Genomic DNA, 12,105 nt, shown 5'->3' on the forward strand with positions numbered 1-12,105 from the left:
CTGAGCCGTGCAAGGGCTGAGGAAGCCGCTGACGTCCTCGCTTGTCCCTGTGCATGACGGCACCTCGGGGAGGCAGCTGGAGGCTGTGTCAAAAATGAAGTGGGTTTGGCCCCAACTGTGCCCTTCGGTGCTCTCGGTGCTGTAGACGTTGCATGGTGGGGCTGGGGGACATCAGGCAGCAAGGGGCTTGCAGAGCTGTGATGGGTATGAGCAGAGCCACGAGCCCTGCATTATTTCTCTTCTCTCTTCTGCTTGGGTAAATATTCCCTTATTGCTTTGTCCTACCTGCTCTTAACATTCCCAAGCGACGTGGTATTTCTAACCCTCGCTGAAGCTGTTGCTCACCTCGCTAGAGCTCAGCTCCAAGGACACCCTGTACCCCGTGCAGCGGCCAGTCAAAGCGCTGCACTGGGAATTATTTCTCTTTTTCCATTCAAGTGTTTGATGTTGCTCTCTACACCTTCATCCTCCCTCACCTATCGCTGTTTCTGATTTCTCCAACTCCCTTCCTCCGTCGTGGCTGCCGCCACCCAACCGCATATTGCATTCCTCCCTCCGTCGTGCCTGCCGCTCCTCTGCAGCTGATGCCTTTTGGAAAGGTGGCCAGGGTGCTTTGCCCATCTTCCCAGGGACGGCCAGTCCTGTGCACGCGATGCTGTGGCTGGTAGCCAGCAGGCTCTGTGTAACACGAATATATACATCATTTCTGGGGGTGAGGACTCACTTCACAGCCCAAAGCATTGGAGGGAGAAGGGAACAGCATTCGGGAGCAGTGATGCGGCACAGCTGGATGCTGCCTGTTCTTGCCCACATGCGGCCAGGCCGTTGCTTGCCCCTGATCCTGCTCCTCCTGGTCCCAGCTTGCAAAGGGAGCGGATCAGGATGGGAATGACTGCTGCATGTTGGGATGAAGCTTAAATAAAACAGGACAGAGAGAAGACCTGAGGGAGAAGGTGCACTTAGCATGGCAAGCATCTACAAGCCCCAGCTCCTGTCCCTAAGCTCTACCTGGTGCCAAGCCTCGATTTTAGGGAGCATGTAAGTGGCAAAGGCAGACACTGAGCCAAGGTCTGGGAGGCTCTGAAGCCAGGAGGGAATTCCTGTCTGCCCAGTAACAGTGTACATGCTCCAACTGGTTTCTCAGCTCAAAGGCAGAGTTGAAGAAAAGGTGTCACATCCTTGATATAGAGCCAGGTTTAATTAAAGCTGAAGGAGCTTGATTGCTGCTTTCCACGCAGCCTCCCCTCCAGACTGATTAGCATTCTGCAGTCTCCGCTCCCAGCTTCTTGCCTTAATTAATGACTCCTTGCTTATATTTTCTTTCCTATGTGTCATGACTCGGGCTGATGAGCTCGGCTTTAACCCTGCAGAGGCCAGTTTGCCCCATCGGCTGAGCACAGCCGTGCCGGGAGCTGGCACGGAGCAGAAGGAAGAGGAATGGTGAGAGCAGGTCGGGGTTTTGTGGCTAGTGGTCAGCACCAGCTCCCCTGCAAGCTGGGCATAGCAACCCTCTGGAGAGAAACTCAGTCCTGCCAGCTGTGTGCTGGTTCTGGTGCCTGGCATCTCCCTGGCGTGCTGCTGGGAGGCATCAGACCCAGGTGCCGAAAAGCTCATCCTGCTTACACCCCTGTGTGCAAATTTGGCAGCCCTGAGCAGGGGGTTTCCCTATCTGCAGACACCTGGGGCTGGAAGCAATGGAAAGCTGTGATGAGGATGGCTCCTAATTCTCTGGCAGAGCAGCAGGCTCAAGTGCTGCCCATGTTTCCCCTTGCGCTCATGAGAACAGGACCTTGTACGGACACCCTGCGAGCAGCCAGGACAGCCTTGCTGGCTCGCAGGCAGAGAAGTTTGACAGGGGTGGTCAGGGCACGTAGCACTACTAGCTATAGGGAATTCTGCTTATTTGCTTTTGGGTTTAGCTGTTGGTTCCTAATCCATGACCAGCCTTAGCAGGTTGGCAGCTGAGTGTTTTAATTCTTCCAACAACCATGCGCTCTCTTCCTCTCCAAGAGCTTTCTGGAAAAAAAACAGAGGAACACTATTTGCTGTATCTATCAGCTTCCTAATCAAAACCGTGGGCTCTTCTACCTACTCGCCCCACGGGCCCTGAGCTACCCAGGGCTGCTCTCCCACGCTAGCCAGGCACAGTGCCCAAAGGCAGCATCTTTCTGCAAGTACCTTTCTGCAATGGAGGAGAAGAGATCTGTCTTGCTCACAGAATGAGCAGAGGAAGCAGATGAAAGGGTGTGAGGTTTGCCAGAGATGCTTCATGGGGCTTCTTTAGCAGCGCAGATAATTACAATGATGGATTTGGAGCCTGCTAGAAAGGCAAAGGTGGAAGAAGTAATGGAGTTCAGATGTTGGCTCAATACCCTGGAGTTTAATTATTTCAGCTGCTGGAGAGTTGAACACATTCTTGGTGTTTGCACATACTGTAGTGTGCACTTTGCATCCGCTTGCACGGGTGAGCGGCCGCTTCAGAAAAAGGCTTTTTGCTTAGTGACATCCATGCAGCTTTGTTGGGAGGTTTTGTTCAGGGCTGTTGCTTCTTCTGTGGGTCCTCAGTAAGATGCAAGCAGGTTTTCAGTCTTCGTTGGATGAGCCAGATCCTCAACCTGGCTGGTTTTGGTTGCTTCTTACAGCATGGCAGTGGCTGCAAAGATGGGGAGGTTGCTGCTGGGTTCAGTGGCTGGGGATTCAGCACGTCGCTGCAGAGCTGTGCTCTGAATGAGGAGGGGAAATGGAATGTATTTGGAGGCCAGACAGCAGTGAGGGGGAAGCAAGGCCTTGGGTCAAATCCTGGTTGACATCATGGCCCTGAGGAGAGGATGCACCACTGCTCAGGAAAGCAACCTGGAAGGTGTGTTTGATGGTGCAGCATAAGGAAAATGAGGAGGCTGGATCGAGTTTAATGGCAAAATAAATAGCAGAGGGAAACCTGTGCTGTTGTCTTCATTCTTCGTTACTGCAGCAGACACCTCTGCCAGCAGCCTCAAACCTATGGGCTACGCAGGGAAATCTGCAGTGCAAGGTGCAAGGGCAGGGGGAAAAGCTGCTGGGAAAGGCCAAAGACTCTAGGCCAGGAGCAGGAGAAAAAACAGACAGTGCCAGTGAACAGCTCTCGGCACAGTGCGAAGCCACATTCTCCTCCTCCCCTGGAACCTTTTCTTTCCTTCTTTCCCTCCCCAGCACCTAACTCTCTAGATACAGCTGCTCAGCACAGCAGGGTAGTCAAGGCTTTGGTATGACCAGCTGACACAAAGAAACCTAAAACTTTTCTCAGTCCAGTGCCAAACACATGACACGGCTCTCAGCAGCCCAGTGCTTCAGCCCTGAGGCAGGAAAGCCGAATCACTGACTGCGGTGATTCATAGAATAGGACTCCTACATGATGTATTTTTTTTCCCCCCACTGAAAACCAGACCCCCTTTTCTCTTTCTTAGCTGGTGTTATCACTAAAGCAGTGGTAAAACTTCCTATAAGCCTGCTCGTTTTATTTGCCTCAGTTCATTGTGCCAGTCTCCAGGGGACTGCCAGCCCTGCCTTACCTCCCATGGAGGGAGCAGTGCTGCAAAAGAGGCAAGGCAATTGCTCCTGGCTGGCTGCAGCACCCTCACCTTTCCCCTCCAAACATCCAGTCAGGAACAGTTATGAAAAACTCCAGCACCAAGCAAGACAAAGGCCTGAAGAGCTGCGAACAACATCATCATGCGTGGCCAGGCTAAAAGCTTCGCTTTGAGTCCCAGCTAGGTGTATTCCTGGTTTTGAGGAAAGCTTCTAAGCTGTGCCTAGTTAGCACACAACATCAGCAACTAAGGTAACCGCAGCAATAAAGAGCATTTCAGCTGCCTGCTTTTTAGGCACCTTAATGATCTCCTCAGCAACAAGGCTGTTGAGTGCAGAAGCCTTGACAACTGAGTGTACATGGACATCAAGACCAGGCTGTGAAGACGGGACGAAACAACAGAAGTAAAGACTGGACACGAAGGTCACCTGCTCCTCACATGGAGACCACCCTGGAAATTCTGTGCCCTGCCCAGATGTCCCTCCCCAGCTCCTCACCCCCTTGCTGTGTCTTCACAGCACAGCCATTTTACCTGGCATAGGGCAAGGCACACATTCAGCCATCTTCTCCATCTTTTGCAGGAGCGTAGACTGCACAAGGCTGCTTTTCCTCCTTGCAAAACATCCCATCCTCCAGCTTGAAGCAATCCCGCTGAGATTCTCTTTCCTCTATTTGTACGGTTTCACATCAACTAACTAGATTTAAAGTTTGGATTTTTTGGCTGTGGGAGTCAAGATCAGAAGGTGAGTCAGCAACCGTGTACTTTGATCTGCAAACAGACCAGTGCTTGAATTCAAACAACTTTGTGTTGTCGCTTCCGATATCAGTACCAAGTACGAGAGCAGCAGTTACCAAGTCCAATGCTGTGTATGGGGCCTGGAACACATGTAAAGAAAGAGAAATGAGCTGCTCTGAAAGACAGAGAACTTGGCTGAGGAGTCTGAAAAGGCTGACAGGATTTTATTGAAGTTCAAAATTACAAAAAGGTCAGCTTGTCTCCCACCCCCTCGGTATCCTTCCCATCCAGCATATCCTAACAAAGTATCAGTATTCACAGTGACAGCTCCAGCCAAACCACAAGACCGTTACTCCCAGCCATGGCCTCCAGCACCTCACAGACGAACCCATCTAAAAGTCATGCGTATTTCTGGTATCTCAGTTTTGAACATGGACAGCCAAGAGGCCAGATATTAGAGAACACGCTGACCTGAAGGTCTCTGAAGAATGCTCCAGACTGTGGCTGTTGCATGGTTAAGCTGAATCCTAAAATCGAACACTTCCAGACCAGCGATTCCCAAGCTGTGGGATGGGTATCGCTACCAGCACACCGTGTCATTTAGGTGTAGTACTCAGGCGGGAATTCCGATTGCTATTGCACGTGTTCTTGTCTCTCTGCTGCTCTTCACACCCTACCGACAAGATTTATGGATCCCTGCTCCAAAACAAAGCTATCTACATCTTCATTACTAACCACAGCTGGGCAGAAGCAAGAGATTAGCAAGGGCAATTCCCTGCATCCTTCATAGCTGCATCACTTCAGGCTCCCAGCAGAGGTCATAACTCGTTCCTCACACTGAACTTAAGGTCCTGGGGCACCACTTCATGACAAGGAAGAAATACAGCATGGATCAGCTCTGGCTTTGGTGCTGCTGAGGCAGCTGTAAATCCCCCTCCATCCCAGCCCAGTAACATGGCTGAACACACAACACCTCCTGTTGCAACTGGACCTCTTGCCTGAGACTGCTAGTAATAAGAAACACAAAAAAGTCAGTTATGGTGGGTTTTTTTTTTTTGGTTGGTTGGTTTTTTTTCAAGATGTAGATGTCTGCCTAAAACTGCACTAGTCTACCTCGGTATCTTTTGCAAGTGTTTCACTGTAGTATTTAAGCACTAACTTGCGGCAATGATTTAAAAACTAGGCCCAGTGAAAGCTGTTAGTCTAGTGATTAAAAGCTTTGAATCCCATTTGTAACCAGACAGATTCTCTGCCCTCTGACCGCAGGCTCTGGGGAAGGTTAGGATTAAGCCTCGGTACGTGTTTCTCAAGGCAGTATGTTTGCTCAGCTGCTAGCATGCAGAATTAAGCGTGTGTTCTTCTCACAGCACAAAGCCTTCTGTTGTTCCGAGGCATCCACTTTCTCCTCCATGCAACAGAGTACTGTGGAGGTGGAAAAATGTGTCTGTTCCAAACATTTCTGTGATGTTGGGCAGCTGCTGAGTGCACTAGTCAGGGCATCAGCCACTACCTACAATGAGCTGAAGTGCTGAGGAGAAGGCAAAATATCTCTGGAAGGGGTATCCTACACAGCGCCAGCCCATCTGATAAAAACAAGAGCAGCTCTTTTTTTCCAGAAGTCTCAGCTGCAGCACTCTGTTGTCCAAAGCCGGCTGCCTCCCCATGAGGCAGTTGTGGCAGCACCAACAGGAACAGTCCGAGTACCACCGGAGAGCAGATCTGGCAGGAACAGCTGCTGGCAGCAATGTTTATTCAGTGATCTGGGAAGCAAGCTTCAGCTTCCTCTTTTTCCTCTCTAAGGGCTTCTCCTGCTGCATCAGGAAGATGATTTGGAAGCCGCATTACCTCTTCTCCATCTTCTGCATCTGCAGGCTGAGCGATGTGAAGCTGGCCAGGAGGTCTGTAACCTCGTCCACCTGCCAAAAGAACAGAGCTGGCTGTTAGGCAGGGGAATGCAGTTGTGCAGTCTCCCACCACCACAGAAGAAACCCCCAGGCACCGGGACCACCCTTGCACCAGGACTGCCAGTAATGCCCATGCTGAGCTTGCACTAGGACAGGATCTCTTCGGTCCCACAATCATGTAGAAGGGCTCCTGTCCTCATAATCAAACAAGTCCTAATTTAAGGCAATAGGAGCTTCTTCCCATTCCTTAGGAGGTCAATGCTCGACCTCCACCTTGTGCGATTTAACCAGTCCTTAAAATAAAGCATGTTGCTGCGCTACCCAGAACTCAACAACAGCACCAGGGCTGTTTCTTCTAAGCCTGTTTCTAAGGGCCAATCTTTTGTAGGGGAAAAAAAAAAAAAAAAAAAAAAATAAAAAAGGCCCTGCAACCCTGTGTGGTTGTGCTGTTCCTGGCCTTAAAATGCCTGTGCCCTCAGCCCATCTGATCTTCAGCTTCTCTGCTGAGCTGCTAGGCACAGTGATGCTCTCTGCATTTTGAATTCCAACGTAAAGGAGTATCACGAGTCATCACATAACTTGCCCACTTTACCCAATATAAGCAAGAACACTTCCATAACCCTGTCTTCAACGTCACCTTGCTCACACAGTTGCGTTCTCCTGAACGCAGCAGTCATGACACAAGTAGGTGAGCCACAGTCGCTCAACACTGCCTACCTGCTCCTTTGTGCTAGTCATCTGTAACCTGGAGCAAAGGTCATCCAGCTGTTCCTTTTGCTCGTGCCTCCCTAGACGCTCCAGGTATTCCCGCAACATCTGGATAATCTGAAACGAATGGGCATAAGAGACAAACATCAGACAGTTGCACCAGGCTGGAATGTTTTGACAGGACAAATTAAATTGCAGTTAAATTGCCAAGCACAGCCCTGACGCTGCGGTACGTGGCAGAGTACACGACCCATAGAGAAGAACACACGCAAAGCAACTGAAGAGCACTAATGGCAGCATCAGAGCCCAGTGAGTCACCAGAGGTGTGGATCAGCCACAGATGGACTAGTGGTGATCTCTATGCCTAATTTAAGACCAGGGAAGAGAGATGGGCCCAGCTGAAGAAGCATAAGGTCTAGCCCTGAAAGCACCAAGCTTTTCCCTATCGCTAGCTTCCCTCACTGTGAGGAGCACAGACTTCCCACTCCAGCACGATCCGCTTGTGTGCTGAGAATGAAAATCCTCGTGGTTCCTATATGGCTCCTGAAGCGAGGCCCACGCCTCGTGTATTTGTGATGTAGCCCCGTCACTGCTTTCCTACTCCACGCCTCCACACATAAAAGCAGGGCAGGCTGTGCTAGGAATGCAGAATCCCTGCATGCATACGGCATAGCTACAGCCCCATGCTGTCGTCCCTCTCCTGTCACAAGGCATCTGTCTTACACAACGGTTGAAGAAAAGAGAGTGCTCCATACAGCCTGAGAATTAAGACATTCAACGCATCCTTGGCCTACCAGAGCCAAGAGAGGTCCTGCAAAAATTCAGAGCAGCGGTTGGAAAAAAAAGGTCTCTGAAAACAGAAGGAAAAAAAATAAAAATCAAACTCTCCTCATAGCAGCTAAGAGCCTACAAACAGGTATTTAAAAAAAAGGGTGGAGGAGACTGCCCGGGGCTGCACCACTTTACCAGAACATGGGACTGCTGCTTTTACCTGTTTCACTTCAAGGCGTACAGCCTCCAGGCTGTGGGAGAGTCCTTCCTGCAGGATGTTTAGCTTTGATTTAGCTAGGTGCAGTGGGGTTCTGCCAGCTCGATCCAGGGCATCAACTCTGGCCCCTGCAAGGTACATGAGCAAGGACAGAAAGTGAGACCTGTCTTCAAGACTTAAGTGTTTCTAGGGAGTACCAACAGGGGCACGGCAGGAAAGGGACAGGCTGTAATTCTTATAGATGAAGTGTTACCTCCGCGCAGCAGCGTGGTGATGACAGGAACGTGATTCGTGCAGGCAGCTGGGGAGGGAAAACACAGGACACACAACTCAGAGGTACTAGCAAACAACAAAGGAGTCTCTGCTCAAGAGTGGAGCTTGCTGCTTCCAAAAGGGCCCTTTGCCATGGGAAAGAGGAATAGCCCAAGTGCTAAGGGTCACCTCACACTCAAGCCTGAGTACTCTCTCTGGAACAGAGCTTGCACTCCTTGGGGTTGGCAGAGGGAAGGAAAAATTGATTTTCTCAAACTCTGACCCTTAAACCTTTGTGAGGAGTGAAGCTAGTGAAATGCAAAGAGTCCCTCCTAGGTCCTTAAAACTAGGGATGCATACTGCGATGCACAGGAAAGAGGAAGGTGGGAAGGAAAGAAACAGCAAGGTGGTGTTCACCTCACCTCTCTGCATGCAAAGCTCATCTGTATGGCACTTACCCAAGTGTAAGGGGGTGTTTCCCAGCCCATCTCTCTGGTTTGGGTCAGCCCCATGGTCCAGAAGCAGTTGCACTGGAAACAAGGAAAGAGTCACATGAGTCCCTTCGCTTTGCCCAAGAGGTCAGGTCCCCACGGACCGCAGGTCCACGCGGCAGCTACCAGGCTGCCTTACAGATGCTTCTGTTCAGCTCATCAGGTTCCTCCCAGAGACAGGGGACAGAGGTTTGTGCAGCAATGCAGAAGGACCCAGCACAAAGCCAGGCAGTGCCACTGCTCCTGGGCTCCCTCAGGGGAAGAACTAGGACTAAGGACACCCTTCCTTCTGCACCAGTACAGCCCTAGAGCTGGGAGCTCCTGCTCCCCCTTCAGCAGGGGGACATGGCAAGCCCTGGAGCCAGAGTTCAGCTGTCAACTTTGCCACAAAACACATGGAAAACAGCAATCTCTGTCGAGTGCCGAATCAAAATAAAGAGTAGCCTTTGAAATCTCTGCCACAGAGAGGCCAGAAGACAGAACTCCCGCTCCCCACTCACCAATGTGATCGTTGCCATTGCAGGAAGCAAAGTGCAGGGCTGTCCGGCCTTTGTCATCTGCGGCACAGGGGTCAGTTCCATCCTCCAAAAGTTGCTGCACTGACAGTGCCAAGGAGAAGAAAGCAGGTAAGCTGAAAGGGCACCTGATCAGAAAGGGGTCATGCTATCCGCTCATCTGGCGAGTACATACACGCTCTGCCAGATGCCAAGGAGAAGAAGAAAGCAGGTAAGCTGAAAGGGTACCTGATCAGAAAGGGGTCATGCTATCCGCTCACCTTGCGAGTACATACACGCTCTGCCAGATGCCAAATCAACTGGACTTGAACGAGCTCCAGCCAGCATCCCAGCTCAGCAGAACTAGCCTAGGCAGCGTACCCTCCACCCTCTGTTACAGCCTTCACCACCTTCCACGTAGCCGACAGCTGTAATGGCTAAGCCTAACGATCCATCTAGCCAAATTTTCAAGCTCCAGGGACAACCTGCAGCAAATACCTAGAGAAGAGTATAAAAAGATAGCACAGATGTGGGGCTGTCTCCCACAGCTTTTAGTCAAGCTGCACCTGAGGCACTTCCCAAGCTAGAATTAGCATCCTGTGCTTATGATCTATCCCTCCATGGGCTTTCTCTGTAGATTTGCGTGGTCATTTTCTGCATCTGCGTAAACTTTTCACATCAATCTGGACCCATGGCGAGAAGTTTCACAGCGTAACCACACGCAATGAGAAAAGCCACCTCTTCACACCTGTTTGGAATACGCCCCTTCCTAGATTCATCTAAAACTCCCAGTTTTTGCCATACTAATGGTGGCTACTGCTTGGGAAGCAGGAAGGTGAGTGCACCAACCCGCCAACAGCACTGCAAATATGCTCTTAGGAGATGATGTATTGAAGTGAGCTAGTGAACAGCCCGAGCAGCCATCCCATCATCTACTAAGACTTGCTTTTCCACCCAGCTACTTCTTCAATGCCACCGCTGGCACTTCTTGTAACCTGAACTACCTCCTTTTCTCAGATAAGGAGGAGAAACCTGCTCACACAGAAAGACAGAGAAACTAGTATGACTCTCCAGTATTGGGTATAACAAAGGCAAAGAGACCAGTAAAGTCTGAAAAGATTAGGGACATAAAAGTAGCATCTACAGTAGCAGGTGTAAGGGCAATTGTAAGGGCTATTACTCTTGTTGCTTTGAGGTTATACTGACATAGTATCAGTGTGTAAAATAAAGCCCATTCCATAGCTGTTAAAAATACCAACAGATTCGCTATATTTTGAGATCTTTAATAGCATATCCTGCAACAGGCAAGACTGACCGGTATTGGAGACAAGAAACTAGATAGCTCAGACCACTGAAAGTCACCATTCATCTCAGCTTCCAGAGATCGAATTATAGTCACATTTGAATTTCTCCCTGTACACCTACTGCTTTAAGTGTGGTACAGAAGTGAAAGGAACACCTGAAAAGACGGAAGTGGCATTAACAGGGGATGTTTGATACTCCAGAGACAGGGAGACTGACAGTGCCAGCAGTGAGAACTATTAATGGGGAACGCTGTACCTAGTCCTTCCCTGAAGGCAGGGGCAAATGATATAACTTCTCCCACCCAGTGCCACCACAGGAAACAGCAAAGATTTTTACTTGTTGAAGAAGAATAAATTCATCACCAGACATTTCCTCAAGTTGCAGAGTACACAAAACACAGCAGGACTGTAAACAGGGGAACTTGTGTATCAAATACAGGTGTAAAATTCCAAGATGGATTGAAACCAAGACTTTCATAAAGCTTGATTCTTTCATTCTTCCTCTTGACTTGGTAACTGAAGCCAAGCCTTTCTGTACTGACAGAGCTCATGGATGAACTTTATCCATCAGTTCATGAAACAAGGTGTATTGTGGAGCCAAAGGGTGAAGCAAACCAGATAAACCCCTGTTCTGATACACTGGGAGCGTCTACAAGTCAAACCAGTTTTCAATTCTGTTCACAAAATAGTCCGATGAACAGTTAGGCCAGCACAGCTGAGGGGACAGTATAGTCTAAGGTGGGAGAATGATAACAGGCAGATAATACAAACCATACTGCTGCTGGTTTGTACACTTCATAACAAACTCCACTTAATCTGCAGTACAGAGAGGTAAAGGGAGTCACAGTTAGTCTACGAGCCTTCTCTGAAGTCACTGTGAGAGGCAGAGTTCTGCTCTAGACCCAGTTCTGATCTACTGGGTCACACTGTCTCATCATACAGGATATGGCTTAGATAATAACTTTTCCACCTTACCAAAACACTACTCTCTTGCTGCTTACAGTTGGGCAAGTTACATACCAAGAAAGCTGGAACAGTGCAGTTCTGATTTAGTGTGAGGCAGTGAATACGATAACCAGCCTTGCTCTGCTCAGAGAACGAAACACGGCTCCAGAAAAGCAGTTTCTAGATTTGCAGCACCTAAAGCACCATGTCCGCAAACTATCCGCACCCTCCTCCTCTTCCTCTCCTAAAATAAAGGTCCTTGACAAAATTGCTCTTCCAGGAAGAGGTCCCGAGCAGGATTGGCAGAAGTCTTACCCGTGTCCAAGTCGTTGCTATTGGCAGCTTCACGCAGCCTTTTCAGAGCTAGGGAGAAAAGAAAGGAATTACTAGAAAACACAGAGGAAAAAGGAGCACTTCCCTACCGAAACATCCCATCCCAGCGCTCGAGCCCAAGCGTAGGGCCCAAACCATGCTGGTTCTGGCTCAGCCCAGAGAAGGGGAACCAGGAGATCACGGTGCCAGGTAAGGAGCGCTCGCCTTGTCTCCTCCTGAGGCCGGCCACCGGCCCTCCTACTCCTGACGGGCACCCTGCCTTGGCAGGAGCAAGGGTGCCTTCCCAAGCTGCCCATCGAGCAGATCCGACGTCCTTCCAGAGGCTCCGCACATGCGAAAGCCGAAGCTTTACCGGCTCCCCACACCGGAGGCTCTCCACCCCGCC

At 50.0% G+C, this 12,105-nt stretch overlaps 1 protein-coding gene across 1 annotated transcript; it reads right to left on the bottom strand.

The window, feature by feature from the left end:
- Window positions 1–6,142: 6,142 nt before the first annotated feature.
- On the bottom strand, window positions 6,143–11,750 carry ANKRD54 (ankyrin repeat domain 54; the record flags this gene model as incomplete). The annotated part of the gene is made up of 7 exons (XM_009695154.1): window positions 6,143–6,217; window positions 6,923–7,030; window positions 7,905–8,029; window positions 8,155–8,202; window positions 8,612–8,683; window positions 9,145–9,243; window positions 11,703–11,750. Coding segments are annotated over 7 exons (575 nt in total), but the record flags the coding sequence as incomplete, so codon positions are not given.
- Window positions 11,751–12,105: the final 355 nt, after the last annotated feature.

The sequence above is a fragment of the Cariama cristata genome, unplaced genomic scaffold (assembly GCF_000690535.1).
Source record: "Cariama cristata isolate BGI_N322 unplaced genomic scaffold, ASM69053v1 scaffold39240, whole genome shotgun sequence".
Lineage (NCBI taxonomy): Eukaryota > Metazoa > Chordata > Aves > Cariamiformes > Cariamidae > Cariama > Cariama cristata.